Here is a 20258-nt window from a genome sequence, read left to right as displayed (position 1 = left end):
TAGTTTTATATAAATATATAGGACATAGCTTACATAACTTTACACGTACGCTATACAATGTTCAGCTGTCTGAAGCACAGGGCGGGTAAAAGCACCATAGTGAAGATTACGGGGCACAACACACTTGGTTTCACAGCCAGTAAACATCCAATGGTTATAATGTCGTCCATGTACATTCCATATGTCCTTCAATGAGCAACATGATATCCTCAATAAAAAAAGTGGCTGTACTGATTCTACTCTGCCTGCCAGAAAATGATTCTGTAGGAAAATAAAGTTTCAGGCTCTTCAGGAAGGAAATATAATAGATATAATAATGAATTAGTAAAGGCCAACACAATTTGTAGCCACACACAGAAACCTTTACCGTAAGTACTCCATAGATGGTATGTTTACCTGAGTGAGACAGCTGTAGCGATAGTCCATTATGTGGATAATGGAAATAACAAAGTAAAATTTGGGCAAATGTTTTCAATTTGCGATATCTCAACTACAAGAATCAATTCGCCACATAATAATTGCACTATAACAAGCAAGGAACAACATCTAGTCTACTTTATGCATTTCTTGTTACAAAGAGCAATGTGAATGAAGCCAGACATCTTTATTTGTATGTTCTTCCAACAAATTTGTTGCAAAGCAACGGTATTAAATTATTTCAAAAATAATGAAAAAAGAAGCGCGTGCAGCTTTGTGTGATGCACTTATTACAGCATCGGCTAAATAAAGATGAGCTACGTAGCACGTAACATCAACCGCGTTTAATACACAAAAGACATTTGGAAAATATTCTTGGTGTTCGTATGTAAAACGTAACATTACGTGAGGATATTCGAATTTTCATTTATAGAGGAACGCGCTCGCAAATATTTGATTAGAAACTGTTGTTTGTGGAGATTGCTGAATAAATGAGAATACAGAGCTACAGGACTATATCACACATTGATGACGTACAAGAATAGTATTGCACTGAGCGGTTTTGGCTAGATTATGTGTCATACTTTAGTATGTAATTTTGTTGCATTTGATCTAGCATTTGAAGATACAATGTACCCGTGCAAAAAATGCATAATTTCGTAGATATTTCATTTTGTCTAACCCAAACAAGCTTGCTAAGCAAGAAACAGATCAACTTAATGCCAGGGCATTTTTAGAAAGCAGATTTGTTTGATAAGATAATAGCAACATCAAGCTGTTGGCAATAATATCAGGACTACATTGGTGTTATTTAGTCGCGCATAGGGAGCTGTTCGTGCATCAGGAAATGCTGACGTCTTTGAGCACCAGCAAGCTTAGAGCATATATTGTGAAGCTGACTGTGCTGCTCGATATTTTTGTGTAAGATCCTGCTCAAAAGGGAAAGGATAGATAGTATAAACCGAAGCTGCACGTCACAGGTAGTATTTTAATGTTGCAATTTATTGTTTTAGTTTATTGTTTAGTGTGTATACTTTAGTTTATTGACCACGGAACGATGTCTTCGGCTAATTTTCGTACGATAGACCTCGTTTTCGAAATGTGCGCATTGCGATATTAAGACTTTCCCTCACATAACAATGATTTCTTCCGGAATTCCATTTACTGGAGCATTGGGCACAAAATTCTTTAAGTCAAAACTGAATATGAATAAGCAAGTTCGTGCCAGCTTTTAGGAATCTCTAGGTGACCAGGAAAACCCCTTCCAGCTCATCTGGAAAATTGCAGCGCAGTTGCAAACTTTATTCTGGTTCGGAGAGCTAGCCCAACACCACTGAATTTTCAGGTCAGCTGTTGTACCACACCACTCGGCAAGAAAGCTGGCATTCAGCAGCCGGATAAAGACGTATTTGACGAGTGAAAGTTCTGAAACGTTTGTTAGACAAAAGGATTACCCGCATATCCAAACGGTAGACGGCTTCTTAGCATTGTTGATAACTCACTGATTAAGTCACTAATTTTAGGTAGCTTTAGTCGGCATCACGTTAACATTAGGTTTTTCTTTTGCGTGGGGGGGGGGGGGGGGAGGGGGGGTTCTCGGCATTTTTTTATTGCCTCGTTTCGTAACAGCAAAGGAGAGTGCATTGTTCTGCGAAAATTACTCAGGGGAATTTGTCTCAATTCAATTCATCACCTGCATTTCTCTTTCCGTACGGGTGATAAGTGCGCCCTCATTTGTCGTTACCTCTAAAGGCAAACCAAAAAGCTGATTACTGAGCCATCTGGGTTCGTCTAAGCTGCTCTCTTGGCGAAGCACAATCCTGAGATATAATAATGTTTGAGAAAATCAGTGCTAGCTGTTCTTGATTTTCACATTCCGACCATTCACTGGCCACTGCAGCGGGTAATTTAAAGCTTTACTTTTAAAAAGTGGTAAAGAAGGCATCTAAAAAAATTGAAAAATAAAAAAAGACAGCATTCTAAGAAAATTGTCGCCATCATCCCTTAGCGCCATTTGCTAAACATAGATTGTTACGGGCCGCGAACTGGCGACATTGTGCACAAAAATGAATACCAACACTGCTTGTTACTTCTTATGCAGTAAAGTGCTTGGATGCCTGGTTGACTTTTGTTGCATAATTACATTTCTAAAGACATACACGAAGCGCTATAGGAATTTCAATATTGCATCTGCATCTTTAGCGCTATAGTCGTGCCGCAGAACATTCTCTTTTATTTTCACAGCTGTTTTGTATTTAAAAGTTTTTCCTTTACTTTGGTTTTGTACTTCTAAATTTGTTTGCTTGTCGCTGAAATTTTAACAAGTTATCATAAATGTAGCTATCAACCAAAATGTTGGTTGATAGTCAAATGATGTTCTTTAAGTAAAGTGCTTATACAAATCACCGTGAAAATATTGCATTACGAGAACACCTATCAAATTTGCCTAGAACCATCACGAAATAGCATTATTGGGAAACCGGTTAATGCACTCCTTACCAGCAAAAAAATAAATACGCACAACTACATGTCAGTTTTCTCTAGTGTAGCACTGGGGCCTGGCATTTCTTTAGGGGCCAGAAAATTAACCACCTGCCATGTACTAACGCAATAAAACAGTACTGTAACAAAGATTATCAAAATGAAGTTTAATTATTACGTGGGTAGCTCAGAAAGCGACCCTATAGAATATTTCTTCATGAGCAAGATTCAGTTTCTTTATATTCCCATCTACGTGAAAGAGTATTGTTAGTCGAACCTACGCCCCCGCATATAGCACTTTTTCTTTAAGGACACTGATAATATGTGTTGCATGAACAAATTTTCTTATTAATTTTCTACCGCGGCTGCATCTGGCTGTAATAAGAATTTCCTAATAAGGACGTGTATAATTTTCATGTGCGTAGTTAAGCGGAAAAAATGGCAAGCAATACCATTACAAACAAGGCAATAAACTCCTCACTTCTGGCACTGTTCCTTCACGGGCAGATACATACCTTCATCGATTTGTTATTAATGAACAACTCCTGCATTAATTAATTATCAAACACTGACTGAGGTGCGGAAATCCTTATGAACCATATAGCACAAGGAATAAATCTTATATTCTTCAAGATTGTAGCAAACTCAGCAGAATATACCCGAAAGCAAAGATTTCGCCACTTTCGAATTATCTTATGGTATTCATAACGTAGAAGCGCTGTTACTTATTATGTAAAATGCATATTAAAAGTATTCAACAATAATACTAAAAGCAATCATGATGATTATGTCGGGGTTTCTTCTTTACACCTAATCATCCATTTCCTCTTGCCTGTCAATGAGCTGCAGAAAGTACGAAGACCGGCCTGATTAGCACATATAGAAACGCCTATGTTTCTTTGCCTATGTCTTTGTACCGCTGATACTCAGGTGATAAAGAACCTATGCAATATGAGACGCCGTATTCACTCATTTATTCCGCTGGTATATGCTTTTCTGTCTTAGGGGTTTGTTTTCACATGTGGCGGGGAACCTGTTTTGGGCGAGATTAAGTTGAAGGCTCGGGCAATATTACGATGCATGGCGTAAGTGCTTACGTTAACTAGGAGGAAGGCGACAGGTGTCACAGAGTTACATACGTACAGACAGGAGACGAGACTGCGAGGACGATACTCCTGCGAGCGAGAGCCCCCGTCGATAAGGTACGAACGCGCACTTATGTTTTGCGGCAGAGGAGAGCGGTTTAAAAAGCCGCGTTAAGGCTCCGTTCTCCCATCCTCCGCTAAGGAAGATGTTGCTCGCCGTCAAGGCTCGAGCTGCTTTCTTCTCTACACTCTCATCAACCGAAGAAACCTTTGCTTCACCAACAAGTGCTATCTAAATACAACAACTACACGAAGTACACATACAAATTCACGCGTGACTGTGATACGACGAAGTAACCTGGTTTGCTGCCTATCTACTGAACCTAATTGACAACCCCTGCTAAGTGCCCAATAAGTTCAACCTAACAAATGTATTTTTCTGGTGTAGCCAGGGATACAAAGCACGGAGTTTCTGCTCAAACCAGGATTCCATACTGAAACAGCATAGGTAGTGTAAAGCAGTATTGTACGTATAATTATTAGCTATTACTTCTGGAATGACGCTAAAGGCGCCGAGGATGTACAATGTATTCAATAAAAACTTTATATGGAGATATTTATTCAGACTGGTCGAAGGTTTACTCCTCCTACGTGAACCGCCTAAGTCAATCAAAATGCTGTTATTCTGTGAGAATGTCTAGCACTTCCCCCGCCTACTGCGATCTAGCCTAAAATATTTAGCGCCGGTAAGGTTGCAAGAACGTCATCACCCACCTATTATCTAGAATTCTGCATACGACCGCAATAATTACGGCTCACAGTAAATTGACACTATGTGTTGGTTCGAATATGTGTTATGTTAGCAATTTTTCGTTCCTTAGACAGTCGTGCCTCTCAGTTCTTTTTTTTGTACGAGAAACACTAGTGAAAGTGTAGGAAGCAGTTCTGCCGCTTTTGTGTGAATAAATTAAAATGTAGATTCTTGAGCCTTGAACCATCTAAATAATAACACCATTCACACATTATTGCGGTAGCGCCAAATTTTTGTTTCACAATGATATCAAATAAAAATATGAAATGTCAGGTCTGCCGGAATTACAAACGCAATTTTTTTGCGGGAAATATGGGCACCGTCCTCAGAGAAGGTGATGTGACATCGCATATACGGATTCTGGAGGCAGACGTACACGACGTTGATGGCCATAATTACGGCTTTATACAGTTGTTTTAACCTAAAACACCAGAAACTCCTTGTGTGTTTCTTCTTTGGGACATTAAGAAGCAGCACAATTCACTGTGCAACACGGGAGTACGATACTATACGAAAACGAAGAATGATCCTTCATGTTATAACACTTCTTCAGGCTGGCGTAACCAGGTATTTGGGCCTAATCTAATTAAGGCTATAGCGAAACCAGCCTTTCACGATTGTGTTAATCTGAAGTACACCAGAACTCGCAAATTGGTTTCCTTCTTTGGTATATTCACAAGCACTAGAACCCTCCCTGAAATATTTCACGCCGCATCACCATGGTCATCACACGCTCCACCGTTCAGAATGCTTTACAAGTTTACGGCTCGAATTCAGCCTGCAGAGCTACGCCATCACAGTATACTGACAAGCGAAACACGCGCTGCACAACAGCCTCTCACAAGTTCGTTCCGGCGCTCGCACATCGTATCGAGAAGGGAAGGCATCGCCTTCCTCACAAATGCGTCCTGCGGGTTCCGGAGCACAGAAGGCTGCGAAAGGCGCGACGAAAGTCGGTGTTGAACACGGTGTAGATGACGGGGTTGAGCGCCGAGTTCACGTAGCCCAGCCAGGTGATGAAGTTGACGAGGCGGTCGGACTGGACGCATTCGTCGCAGAAGGCGCCCGTCACGTACATTATGAAGAACGGAAGCCAGCACAGCACGAACACTCCCATCACGATGCCCAGCACGCGGGCGGCTCGCCTCTCGCGCGAGAGCGAGATGCGCTGCCGCTCCTCCCAGCAGGTGAACACCTTGACGCTGGGCGGCCGGCCGTTCTGCTCCAGCGTGACGCTGGTGTCAGCGAGCGACGGCCGGCTTTCGCTGGCCGGCCCGCGGTGCTGCGGAGGAGGTGTGTCCTCCGATGACGAGAGGTGGCGCTCTTGAAGAAGCGCAACCGACGGCTCGGCACTTGCCGGACAGCGGGCAGCCGGGCTCGGTACCTTGGCGGCGGCGTTGGCCCGCTCCCGCAGCCGACGGCGTGTGGCCAGGAAGATCTTGAGGTACACGATGCTCATGATGAGCAGCGGGATGAAGAATGATCCACTGGCCGAGTACAGGACGTAGCCGGTCTCCTGCAAAGGAGTTCAGAAAATATCAATTGCACATCACTCCGGAAGCTTTTGTACACGAACTTATTAGGCCTCATTACGCGCCGCGGTGGCTTAGCGGCTATGGTGTTGCGCTGCTAAGAACGAGCTCTTGCGATCAAGTCCTGGCCGCGGCGACCCCATTTCAGTGGAGGGGAAATGCAAAAGCACCCGTTTCCTGTGCGTTACGGACACGTTCAGGATCTCCTGGTGGTCGAAATTAATCAAGAAGTCACTCGCTACGGCGTGCTTCATAATCAAGTCGTGGTTGTGACACGTAAAATCCCAGATTTCAATTTTTTTAGGCTTTATTAAAAAGACGACCTGTTTAGACATCCGACCTTTACCCAAACTAAACTCGCGCGGCATATTCGTTCACCCAGCATAGTGAGTATTATTACAGTATAGGTTCCAACTAGTTACGATTCTATTCAGTCGACAGATGTACTTCATTTAACTTTATACTTTGGCACATTTATATTTACTTTCCTGCAAAAAGATCAATGTACATCACTTGAAACGTCAACGCAATGCTAGTTTTTTTTTTTTAATATACACCAGAAGCATGAAGCAACTTCATCGTTGTAACGATTTGGTTCCTTGCAAGCCAACACTCAATAAGCTAACACAATAACATAACACAATAAGCTAACACAACACAATAAGCTAACAGTACTAGTTACAATGAACATGCTTGACTTCAGTGTCTGGGCACAATATACGCCATGCAAGCTACCCGTCACAAACCTGCGTGAGTCGGCAAGGCGTTGTCTCGTCGAACTGCTCGGGCCAGTCGTTCCAGCCGATCAAAGGCGGCACCGAGATCAGGGCGCTGATGACCCACACCAGAAAGATGGAGAGTAGCACCCGTCGTAGCGTGCGCTTCTGGGCGTAGTTGATGGGGTCGTGTATGGCCCAGTACCGATCCAACGCTATGGCGCACAAGTTGAGGATGGATGCCGTGCAACAGAGGACGTCGCAGGTGAGCCACAACTCGCAGAAGTGCAGCCCAAACACCCAGCGGCCCATTATTGAGTACGCCACGTTGAAAGGCATGACGAGAAGTGCCACGGCGATGTCAGCCAAGGCCAGAGAGACGAGGAACACGTTTTGTACAGTGCGCAGGGGCCGGTGGTTGAAGACGGAGCAAATGACCAGCACGTTGCCTACCACGGTGAAGACGGTGATGAAGCTTAATGAGAGGGCGGTGGCCACGGCTTCTTGCACGGACATTGCGATCCCTCCAGGAAAGGCTTCCACCACATCGGCGACTTCAAAGGATGACGCATTAGCCGCATCAGCAACAGTTGCGGCGCTGGGCAAGGGCGCCGAAGTCCAGAGGGCTCCGTCATCCTCGTCCATGGCTCTTGTGTCCGGTTTCACCATCGTGTTTTGAGATCAAGGAAGAATGATATCCGACAAACTCGGCTTAAAAGACGACGACATTGCGGCGAACGAGCCCATGCGTCGGTGGCGCAGGTCTTCGCACCTTGCGGTCATGATAGAGGTACCCTTATTATAAACCTCTGCGTTAGGCCCGAGAGCACCAATTTACTGCTGCACGAACCTGCACAGAGCACAAAAAGAAATCAAAGATTTGCAAGGCATTACCAGCGAAATGAGAAAAAAGACAGTCGCAGTCTCGCCCGAAAGGTGAAGCATTACTCGCGATAGAAAATTAGCATTCAGCTATACGAATTAAGGACAGTAGATTTATCGCCCGTACAAACTTGGAAACATTTGTTTACAAACCTAATGAACAAGCGGGGTGCTAACGCGCACAGGCAAACATGAACAAATCCCACTCGATGACCGCGGATACTCGCTGTCAAAACGTTGGCGTGGGCAAGCGAGGCAGCAGCAGCGAGCGTGGTGATCTTCGGGCTGTGTATCGCTTCAACGCAAACGGCGGCGACAAAACAGCACACACAAATGTATGAGCATGAGCGTTCTGCAGATCGCTTTCAATATACGGCGCGCGCAACCACGCGTCGCCGCGCAAAGTACGCAATGCTAGCGGAGTAGAAGCTACCTCCCCCGCCCTTACGCGCTGTGTTCCCCCGCACTCCCTTTCGCGCGCGAGATTGAGCCGCGATCGTCATTTCCTCTTGCGCCCTGTCACGAAATACGCAGTTGCTGCAGGAGGAGAACGCCGCCTCCCCTCCCTCAACTCTCTCCGCTTTCCTCCGTCGCGCGCGCTAGATTGAGCCGCGATCGCCGGTTTCGCTTGTTTGCTTTCACTGGCACATACAGCATGCGCCGGGCGGCGACTGTGTTATCGCCTTTGGGTTTTATACGGAACGTCATGGCGATGGCGACGCCGACGGCAAAAATGCGCCTGGATTGTTTCCATAACTGCTGTTTCAATAAATGTATACTGAACATTGATGTAGGATACGTTCATTAGATATATATTATAGCTGTATTTACTGCCACTCGTTTTCTGCTTCCTTCACAACAAGGTGCACTGATTTTCGGACGTTCGTTTCAGCTAAGCGACCTCTAAACCCTCTTCACCCTACTAACATCTTTCCTCCAATAAATTTTATACATCAGTATTCTTTTAGCTTGTTTTCTTTTTTGTTTCGCTAGTTAAATTCGGCTACTCAGACAGCTTCTCCTGATGCCAGTGCCATTTTAGAAGGTAATGCCAGCTTTTCATCGCACTTGGTTTCTCTTGCCGCCCTACTGCGTGAAGAGAATACAAGTGGTGTTCTATCAGACGAACCCCCCCCCCCTCCCGCTTTCCGTTATAACTCAGTGGACGGCTCCTTCATGGAAACGGGAACCACTCTGTTTTCACGTTACAATGTACGAACAATAAATATAAGAATAGCTGTGTTCTACTCAAGCTTTCTGGTTGCATTGAAACGCTACAGGAAGTAACAAGCAAACATATCCAGGAGAAAAAAAATCATGCCTGTTCTGAAGGTTGGCATGGTATCCTCAATGTCGGGGTGCCGCTTTTGCAGCAGCACTTCACCCCTGATTGATGACTGTCCGTCACTATTGCTGCTCGCCGTCAGACTTGCAGAACTCGCACCAGACAAGCTTATTTTAACGTCCTAAGCAGAGTTGCTTATTGTGAGATGAATTTGAAGCATCAAAGGCGAGTACACTCAAGAACCAACTCCAAAACATTCCTTGCTACCAGATTACTAACCATTACAATAATGAGAGACAACAGGCGCCGAAACCGATGTGTGTTCAAGTATTCTGTGTGTTTCAAACACCACTTATGCACGACAGTTAGACAGGCTCAATATACGTCTCGAAACGTCAATGAGAAGAAAAAATTAATTAGAAAAGTCACAAAGATCCAACGCAATGCTGAAATGTAATAACATGAAGCTCTTTTGAGGTTAAGCGATGTAAACTATAGCAGCTCCACGACAATTACGCTGACGTAAGCCTTTGTGTGATTAAATTGTTACTTCTAGCAATTTTACAAGCGTCCGCCCAAATTATGTCTCATTTACGAAACGCGGTAATAACAAGACACCGTACGTGACATTCAGAGCGAAATGCAGATGGTGGCGTCGCCTTCCCTTTTCTCTGAACTGCGCCGCATTCGTCATTTTAGTTCGTCGGAGCGCTTGCCCTCTGGTTCCACCAGTCGCTTGTGTTCAGCTGAGTTTATACGTGTGCATGTAACAATAAGTGGATTAAGTCTATAGCCTTACCTGTTAAATATTGTAGCGAATTTTTTTCCATTCTTTCACAAACGACAGGTTTATATATTTCCGTAACAGCGGTAATCCCTGAAATGAGTGAAACGTCATAGCATTGTACCTAAGCGTGCTTGCATTGTACTATACTTCTGGACTTAGCAACGTATCCGTTTAAGCAACCTTAATAATGTGAAACGCCATAGCTGAGCTGCCAATTCCAGAAACAAACTAAATATTTAATGAAAGAACCGTCTGTTTTGGTGACGACACCGTAATTTACTGTAAAGACCATTAGCTGTCTTGTTTAAAAACAAAACAAAACAAATACTTTGTTTGAACTCACGCATGAGTGGTGTGAAATATCGGGAAAAAGAATTACTGCCTGTAGTTGATTTCCACTTCCTCAAGTAGAACCAAACGATTCAGTGCGTGGGAACTAACCTAACTCGTAGGTGTTGACACCCTCAGTTAAGCAGCTGCGCTTGAGAAACATTAATTTCCTCGGACGTTCAGCTCGACAGGTAAAATTGCGTCTCTTGACTACGGTGTTATCATTTCCCTCTCTGTAAATGGTGACATCAACCGAGGGAAAAAAATCCTAATTGACTCTGAGGTCGGCCGCATAAGAAATTAGTGTTCGATCAGCAAAAGTGCCATTCGAGCTCTTGACAATCAGCTAGCAGTTTATTTTATTCTTATACGCGCAAATAATCTGTGACCTACGGGGCTGCACACGCTGTTGATAATCAGTTCCTTTTGGACACCGGATATATAAAAATATCTTAGACAGTTATGCGCCCGCCATTACGTTAGAAGAAAACGTTGAGAAATTGGGCTTCGTCGACTAATATTGATATTGTCGCATTCAGCATACCAGCTCACATATGTTGAGGCGATTCATATGAGTATAGTGCTTCATAACACCAGAATTTCTGTCAATGTGATTAGAGCAGTCGCTTCACGTGTAATGCAGAAGTGGGAAAATGTTATCACAAAGCGCTATATTTAGCATGGGTGCTTCTGGTGTGGCTGGTATTTTGTTCTCTATCAAAAATTGCGTGTTTGGAGGTATTGAGATATTGCTCATTGACCGATTCAACAATATCGAATATCTCAGAATGACCGCTATTATATGACTTGTCTGAATCTGTGTGCCCTCAGACAAGCACTTGCTACTTGGAGACGTTCATATTTCTCTAAACTGAGATGTATACTGTCATATTATCCACGAAGAAATCCTCGTCGAATCATATGGTAAGGCCCGACTAAGTCCACGCTAACGCTCGTTTGATTTAGAGATATTTTCTCAAATGTGTATGCATGCGGGCGACCAAAGACCAAGGTTAGCTCTTATAGATTTCCGCTTTTAAAAAAACTTGACTCATGCTCTGCATTAATCTTTACAAATCCTTGGTTTTTTTTGCGTGTGTCTTTTACAATTCCAGTTCCGTTCAGAACATTTATTCCGTCGGTATTTTCAAACCGGACCACATTTTATTTTTACTCAGTTTATGCCTTCAAATTTTGCATTACTTCCCGGGTTAGCTCGTCCCAGTATCTCTAGATTCGCACAGCCTGTGCTCAAGGCTACGTAATTATTGATCTATAGACAGATTCCACTACATTCTTATCGAACCGAAGGCACAACCTGGAAAAGGTTGATAACTGTCTTTGCAGAGAAACGGCCCAAATATTCGAAAGCACATACAAATGCCTAACATCATACTAGACTACGGCACTTCGGGTCATGATCAAAGTTACGATAAGGTAAAATTAGCCCTTTGTTTTCTCGTCTAATATCGAACTTTGTTTCGCCAAAGAAATTACCTTTATGATTTTGAAGGAGACTTCACCATGGAGATTAATCTATAACTTAATTTTGCTGTACAGTGTCCATTTATCCAAACGTAGTAGACACGAATCTATTCTTCCCAGAAATCTCGACTCATTTGCACTCAGAAGAGCGCGAGGTCATAGGTGCCGCCTAATCAGAGCTTTTGTGATACGGTAAACAAATCAACTTCTTCTGCCTTCCATAAAAAAGAATTGCTAACTTGTCTTGACGTTCAGAAATAACGGGCACGAAGACAGGATCACTTTTTGCATTCTTAAAAATTATTGGGTTTTGCGTGCTGAAACCACTATCTGATTATGAGGCACACCGTAGTGGGCGACTCCACAAATTTAGACCACCAGGGGTTGTTTAATGTGCTTCCAAATCTAAGTACACTGGTGTTTTCGCATTTCTTTTAGTACTGTTCCCCTTACTACTTGCGAAAATATATTCTGTAAATTTCTGATTTATATTGCATACTATTCTTCGAACTCCATTACTTTGTGTACCTTGTAACAGTACCTTGCCATCCCGACGTAATAATGTGCCTCGTGAAACTAGATATTTAGGGGCCTTTCTTTCCTTGCTTCTTTTTTTTTTTGACTCCAAGAAATTGCGAAGGTATTGTAACCGGAGCTCAATTGAAAGAAAAAAGAAAAAAAAGGTTTAAGCGAAAGGAATGCACGCGTATATGTGAAAAGGCATTACAGAAATGCGTATACAGAGGAAAACCACGTTGAATCTTTTAATGGTGCCCATTAACTTTGACGAAAACGCCCCATGATCGATGCCTAGGTGCGCCGTTGGTAGAGAGTGAATAATGGCTCGAGAGAAGAAGATGTAGTGTATCTGTTTGGTCGCTTTCTTTGTGCGTTGCTCTGACTTTTCTGCTTTTTTACATTTACGCTCATCATTGACGACGATCGCCTAACGAGACGTCCGGTGAAGATTCAGCGGGCCTTACAACTACGATGTTTCTTTTTAGAGGACCTAACTATTACTCTACCACTACGGTGGACGGAAGCCGAGAACATCGTCACGAGCCTTATGCTAGTCCAAGTGTAGCAAGCCACATGAATGATATTAGAGGCTGTATTGAAAAGCCTGGGAGCTCGCAGGCATCACAAAGCTTCATAAATCCGGCACGTTCAACTTCGGCAACTTCAGGAACATTGGCTGACAGTGAAGACGAAAGCAAGGAACCTCCTCTACAGGACAGCAAGTACGTGGACACAACCTCGAATTATCAGCTAAGTGATGAAGGAGAAATGGGTGAGGATGCACCATTTACTTTGGTCCCTAATAAAAAAAACGAGCAGAAGGCATCTCGGTTGTCTTTCGCTGAACAAGCGAATGTACTACTTATCGGCAACTCAATACAAACCTAGGGTCTTCCAAAATAGATTCCGCTGCCAAAGAAAAAGTAGTGTTTCAGGACGACCACAGATGGAAGTTTCAGTGACAGCGTGGCTTGCATAGCATCCGCAAACGCCTTCTGTTGCTCTCAAATGTGGGTGGCCAAGAAGTAGATCCCTTCATCCCAGAGTCATATACTCGAAACGTTGGGAAGGTAAGATATGTGCATCTGCAGTATACAGACGAGCAACTCCTAGACTTGTTGAGACTTCACCCCCGCAACTAAGCCTTCGATTCCTCGATGGTGTTTGGCTCAACCTGTAGTGCACCTCACCGTACCAGGAATCAGGAAAAAATCTGAGCTGTCATCAACTGCTCTTAAACAACTAACTCTGATCCTTTTGCACGAGAGGTACACCGACCACGTACATATTTATACCGATGGATCGGAAGCTCTCCAGTGTTCCTCTCGAGCCGTGGTTTTTCCAGCGAAAGCCACCACCATCAGTTTCAAGACATGTCCCCCAACGACACCGATGGCTGCGGAACTTGCAGTTCTTCGCACTGCAATTAGTCTAGTCAGCCAAGAACAACCTCGAAGATGGTCAATAGTCAGTGACTCGAAGGCAGCGCTGCAGTCATTGCTATCAGCCCTGCGGCGTGGACCACACAAACAACTGGTATTCGAGTATAGATAATTAATCCATACCTTTACTAAGAAAGGACACCAGGTGACGTTTCAGTGGCTTCCAAGTCACCGCGGCGTCATAGGGAACGAATACACCGATAACGCTGCTCGGTCGGCTCTTCAAGGCGACGAAAAGCAGCTGATACCATTATCAAGGACAGATGCCGCTAGAAAACTTCGAATGCTCACCCGTGATATCACGTTCTCCTTGTGGAATGCAGGAAGTTTTCACAACAACCGGCTGCACAACCTAGACTCTTCGCTACGTCTTTGCATTCCAGCTAGACTCTGCCGCCGCGAAGCTACCCTGTTTTGTCGAATATGGCTAGGGGTGGCGTTCACCAGGTCTTTTGCTTTCCGAATCGGATGGGCCGACGACGCCTCGTGTGATGACAGTGGCAACGAGGAGACTCTTCAGCACCTTCTCTGTGACTGTCCTCGCTATAATTTACAGAGACGATCGCTCGCAACGGCGATAGCGCGCTTTGACCGAAGACCTCTGACAAAGGAACTTATTTTAAAATGCCGTCATCACAAGCCATCGCAGCAGAGGGCGACGAGGGCACTGTTGCAGTTTTTAAGGGCAACAGAATTGGACAAGCGGCTGTAGCCTGAACAGATGTTGATATTGCTGCAAGTCTTACTGTGCGGTGCAGTGACAGTATGCGGTGACAGTGACCGATCGTGATTGTGTGTCTACGCTCCTTTCTTTCTTTATCTCTACTTTGTGATCACTTTACCTCCCCCTCCCCTCTTTCCCCAGCGTAGGGTAGCAAACCTTATCTTCCCCTCTGGTTAACCTCCCTGCCTTTCCCCTTTCTTTCTCTTTTTCTCTCTCTTGACACAGAGAGGAATGGTTCTATCAAACGCAAAGACAGCTGCAGGCAGTTAAAAAATTTCACTCTTAATCTTGAAGTACAGCCTCTAATTATTGTCACACAGCATCGATTTCTTGGTATAACACTTGCTAGGCAGCCCAGTTGCTAACCTTGGGCAGCCTACATAAAGAAACTTGAAAATGAGGTCAATGCGATAGCGCCTGCACTTTGCAGACTTGCAGGCGCATCATGGAGTGGATCAGTATTGTCCGTGCTGACTGTTCATAACGTATTAATACCACAAAAAAATGCGTATTCTCGGCCCATCTTACAAGGACTTCCCCAAACGTCAGAAGAGCGACTTCAAAAATTTTTAGCTAGAGGCCTACGCATATGTCTAGGAGTTGCACGAGCGACTTCTATCTGTCTTGTAATAGCTGAGGCTCGCCAACTACCGTCTCCAGTCATGAGAACTACAGAAACATGCCGACATTATTTCCACCTTCAAACACAGCATAAAAGCCATTCATGGGCTCTAGTTCTAATGAAAGAAGATAGAAGTTATGTCGGCGCCTTAAATTCTGCGTCAACATCTCCTTATATTACATCAATATAACCAAAGAATCATAATACTGCCACGCTTTGGCTGAATCTGCTTGCGAAAAAGAAAACGTGCATTTTAACTCATTTATTAACTCGGACAGCAGAGGTTTGAGAGGAAATCTGAAACATGTTTCCCATAAACGTCTCAATCGACTTATTTATAATGCGATTTCTTAGAACGAAACTCGCAGTTGGTTAGTCGAAATAATTATTGACAGAAACTAAAAAGATAAGCTGATCGCACGCCGTTGCAAGAATCAATGCTCCAAATCTGATTTATATACATCACCTGCATAAAGTATGCATAACGCATCAGTAATACGCTTTCTTAATAAGGCAGCATTGCAGTGTAAGCATGTACGGTGACGCCGTGTTATAACCATTGTTTATAAATACAGGTTGAGAAGATGATATAGATTTTTTTAATGATTATTACTGTGACCCCTGCTAAAGTTAGGTATTGCGATGTCTTGCTGTGAAAACTGGGGAATTTGTAAGTACTTCAGCGGCAGTGATAGCAAGTCGACTGTCAATCTCGTTCTACGATGATGTTAGTCGAACTTTTATTTTCGATGGCGTTTAGTTGATTGAGTGGAAGATATGCGGAACGAACGTTCTTCAATGTTGGCTTTTCCTTCAACCAAGCTTCTTGCCTCCGCTACAACGTAACAATGTTAAATTTATTCCACGTAAGTTTCGCCATTTAAGTGAAACCTCGTGTTCCCATTCTACATATATGTTCAACCGACTCAGTGGAACACATTTGCGAGAATGTTCTACTGACTTTGGCGAACTTATGCAAAGCAAGACGAACAGATGACCATGTCTTTAGCACTTCAGACCCGTCGTCGTGGCTTATCGGCGATGGTGTTGCAGTGCTAAGCTCGCGATCGCGAGATCGAATTCCGGTCACGACGGCCGCATTTCGATGTCGGCGAAATGCAAAAAAAGAACCGTCTTCTTAGGTGCACGGTAAAAAACCCCAGCTGGTCAAACTTAATCCGGAGTCTCCCACTACGGCGTGCCTCATTATCAGATTGTTGTTTTGGCACGTAAAGCCATCGAATAATTTTTTTACAAATTCAGGAAATTTCAAGGACCCTGAATGACCTGTGAAGTCATGTGAAGAAAAAAAATCGAAATTTTTCGGCACTAATTCTTCGAGGATGACGTTCCTGTCTCTTAACCGGCAACAGTTGATTGAATTCAAGCGCTGATCACAGCGTTATGTAGCGTCGCTGAAGAATATCGCCACCGGACAACTTCTCAACTTATGCCAGTGCGAGCCCGAAAGCCGCCGCCATGTCGCAAGAAAGTTCGCTGCATTAACTTACCGCGCTCACAAAACTAAATGTCCTTTGCATAGCTTCCACACTAACACCCGCCGGATAAATTCATTGTCTTCGTTTGACTGATGTGCTCAAGCGGAGTTTGAGTAAGATAACTTTTAGCTTCACTGTAGTTAGAACAGTGGTGATGGTGCTGCGGTTGTATTTCGATATGTACAAATTTTAAGTGGTATTGTCTACCAATTTCTTTCCCGCAATTGTAGGTATAGGCAATAAGCAGTGGCTGCATGGAATTTATTTTCTATAGCATTGTAAATACCACGAAGAGCATGTACCTGCAAATAGCTAATTGTGCATTTTTCTATATATTAGTAATACAATAATTATTGCCTCACATACCCCACATACAACTCTCACTGCTTCGCCACTTCGGTGCATTACCAGCGCACTGTAAGCAGCAGTTCACGTACTTGTAATCTACTTATCAGTCTTCCTTTATATGGAAATCTCTACTATGCAAGCCGTTGAATTACTACGCACTTTTCTTTTTTTCCTCCGCTAACATGTCCTAGAGGACCAACTAATTCTTTATTGAATAAATCTATGATTTGAGGTCTCCCTTGAAAATTCAAATATAGTGCAATCCAGAGGGCAAGGAAGAGCAAGTATGATGTGTTATACAAAAGGTGTTTTTACAGCAAAGCTATATTTGACTCGCATCCCCTGATTTCTTCGTCTCCATTGACAAAACAGTCCACACAAAACCGTTCCACGTAGTGAAGCGATAACTGCCTATCCCTATTAGAATTTCGCATACACGACACGCCACAGTATTCGCTTCCACAAAGAAAAGTGCAAAACACGTGTAAAACCACATGGTAGATGATGAGGTGCGTTCGAACAATGCGAAGCACATGGCGTTCGCCGCATGCCTTTACCGGTAAAGATTATGTTTGCATAAGCTGCAATTGCCTGTAAGCACCAACTGCAGCATACGAGGTAGGGAGTGACGTGACTACACTTTCGTGCGTAAATGAAGAACCCGCCTTACAACTGATATCGCTTTTGTTGTGCTAGCGCTATGGGAAAGCTACGCATTGTTAGGACTCCTGAACAGCAGCGCGAACACGATGAGCAGCTACTGGAACAGCGACGTCAATATGCCGAACGGCGTCGTGCTCAGGATAGGTGGGACCCAGCTGTCAATCATTTCATAAAGTGCGTCGCTCAATCGTACAGGGCTACGTCATATTGGTTTATTCGATCAGGCGATACCACAGTTTCCATGGCCAACCACCTTCAAAGTGCGAATTGTAGCTCAATATTTTTAAGTTATTCAGATTTTATATAAGAAAAGAATGAGTGTACTAAGCACAGCACTTTTTGCAGTTGATTTCCTAGTTGAGGCGGACATACTTTCCTGCTTATGACGTGAGTTTGACAAGACCTCACAACAAAAATTTGTAAATAACTTCTCTATTACAGCCTTGGGGCAGTTGCTTATATGGCGTACGGTATTTAGAGGCAGTCGCGTTCTAATGCAGCCAAATTTTTTAACCTTGAAAAGAGCATCTAATTCGAAATAGCCATGATTATATTCCATTGCTCAATCCAGGCAATATCGAAACCGAGCGCACCCCACTGCAATGACATTCATACAATGCCAATGCCCCACGGCACAGTTTGTGACGAAGTTTGAAATGTAGCATCTTTGCACCAAATACTGATAATGGATATCGCGGCAGATTCTGGCCAGGCGAAATGAGCGCTATATTTATCTGCCCCGACCGGCCCCGACGTTCAGTTTGAAATCTCGTTACGGGGCTTTCCCGTCTGACGCAATAGCGGCTCACTCTAGGTGCGGTTTTCAATATCTTTTTTTTAAATGGCATTTACATGTGACTGCCTCCAAATATGTCATATAAACAACTGCCCTCGAGGCTCTAATAAAGAAAATGAAACATTGTTGTTATTTGGTTTTCTGAAACTCACGATATTAGCGGCAAAGTACGTTCGCTTCGCCTAAAGGTTCCTCTGCGAAAGCGTCACGTTAGCCATGTTTCTAGCATATTAACTTTAATATAATGTATAGTTCCAAAGAAAAAAAAAAGAAAAGAAATCCTAGAACATATAAGGTTTCGCTGAAATGACCTCTTTCAACAGTCCAATAATTGACCAAATTTTTTCGTCAAATCTGCTATATGTAGTATTTCCGGCTCATCCCATGCAACTAAATGCGGCTACACAAAAAGCTTCTTCAGTGTTGGGATTCTGACGGCTTTGCACACGCTGCCGCGGTATTTTATCTCTCGACAATGGTGACCCGCGCGTCCTGTTCATCGTAAAGACAACAACATCTAGAAGTAAGCACAACAGGAAGTATACGGAAGACCCGCTACCCTTGCCGCTTTCTTGTGTTTCCCTCGCAGTGACAGCCATGCCTCCCGACGCTCCGGCGTCCGTATTTCATTTGTCACAGAGACAGAGCAATGTCACGTTACCGGAAAGATGACGCCCATACCCGCTAGTTTCCGCCTAGCAGGTATCGAAATTTATATCTCTGAAAACCCCACTGTAGCGTGAAAATGCCTTCACGTTGTAGCGAAAGCGAAGGAACTCGCCAAGAACGCAGTATAGGGGTGATAAAAAAAAAAGAAGAAACGCTCCGGAGATTCGATAAGAAGAAAGTAAGGCGTCAATCGCGTGGCTTTTTAGTTCTGCGAACAATAATCTAGTCAGCTTTATTTTTTTCGCGTTTGCTTTGGGAAAGATACATACTTCATAGTTTATTTGCTTACCTTCTGTTTTGTGATGGAATCTGAATTTTATAGGTTTTAAGGGCGCAAGAACGGTGACATTCTTTCCGTGTTACGTGGTCTATGGGTTAGCGTGTAGGTCGGATCGAGAAATATTTCGGACCAACAGGAGCAGTGGCCAATAAAAACACTTATTTCGTTCTCGCTCGAACAATCTGCACTTTTGATGCTTCTTGCTGCTGGGGTAACCGGTGACAGTTGAGCGAAAGCATATTTGCGCATGTATATAGTGTATCTTTAGTACTTGTAGAGTTAATATCAAATGGGAGTCTGATATTAGGTATGTATGTTTAGTGTCTTGATCTGATGCTAAACGTATCGCATCTCTTATATTTGGATTATTCTGATTATTATTGTGAGAGCGCCGTCACAGAACAATGCGTATGATGTGCTTGCTTTTGCGAGGGTAGCTTTCACTAAAAAAAAAAAAAATAGCGGCAGTGTCAACATGACAGAATCAGGAAAGCTCAAAGACAAACGCTACAACAAAACATTCGTCCAGTCAAGCAAAGAGCTAACGCTCGTTTTATGCCGTCTTCCTTGCTTTCTTGGGACTACTGTGTAAACGCTGTGGCAATGCATTGAAGTACTGACGCACCAGCCACCGATCGCGGTAGCTTAGTGGGTGTGGCCCCGCGCTGCTGAACACCAGGTTGTGCGTTTGATGCCAGCCGCGCGACCACGCTTTAGTGGGGGTGAAATGCAGACACGCTCCTGTACCTACATTTAGGTGCAACTTAGAAAAACCCTGGCTGCTCATTCAGGGTGCCCTATTATAGTGCGCCTCACAGTAAAATCTTGGCTGTGGCCCGTAAACCCCCAAAGTGTATTTCTCAACTGCCTCGCCTCTGGAACAAG

At 43.8% G+C, this 20258-nt stretch overlaps 1 protein-coding gene across 1 annotated transcript; it reads right to left on the bottom strand.

Annotated features, from left to right (window-relative positions):
- Window positions 1-1993: 1993 nt before the first annotated feature.
- On the bottom strand, window positions 1994-7886 carry LOC142579301 (putative G-protein coupled receptor No18). The gene is made up of 2 exons (XM_075689349.1): window positions 7073-7886; window positions 1994-6310 (listed from the first exon to the last, which is right to left on the bottom strand). The coding sequence occupies exons 1-2, from the start codon at window positions 7709-7711 to the stop codon at window positions 5690-5692; spliced, it is 1260 nt and encodes a 419-aa protein (XP_075545464.1). The 5' UTR covers window positions 7712-7886; the 3' UTR covers window positions 1994-5689.
- Between the last annotated feature and the right edge of the window lie 12372 nt (window positions 7887-20258).

The sequence above is a fragment of the Dermacentor variabilis genome, chromosome 4 (genome assembly GCF_050947875.1).
Source record: "Dermacentor variabilis isolate Ectoservices chromosome 4, ASM5094787v1, whole genome shotgun sequence".
In the NCBI taxonomy this organism is placed as follows: Eukaryota; Metazoa; Arthropoda; class Arachnida; order Ixodida; family Ixodidae; genus Dermacentor; species Dermacentor variabilis.
Note: the sequence above shows the minus strand (reverse complement) of the source record. Positions and strands in the feature narration are given on the sequence as shown.

Coding starts and splice junctions, on each gene's coding strand:
- LOC142579301 (XM_075689349.1), bottom strand. CDS start 7,711: ATGGTGAAACCGGACACAAGAGCCATGGACGAGGATGACGGAGCCCTC. Junction 6,311..7,072: donor CGCCTTGCCGACTCACGCAG/GTTTGTGACGGG, acceptor ACTCCTTTGCAG/GAGACCGGCTACGTCCTGTA.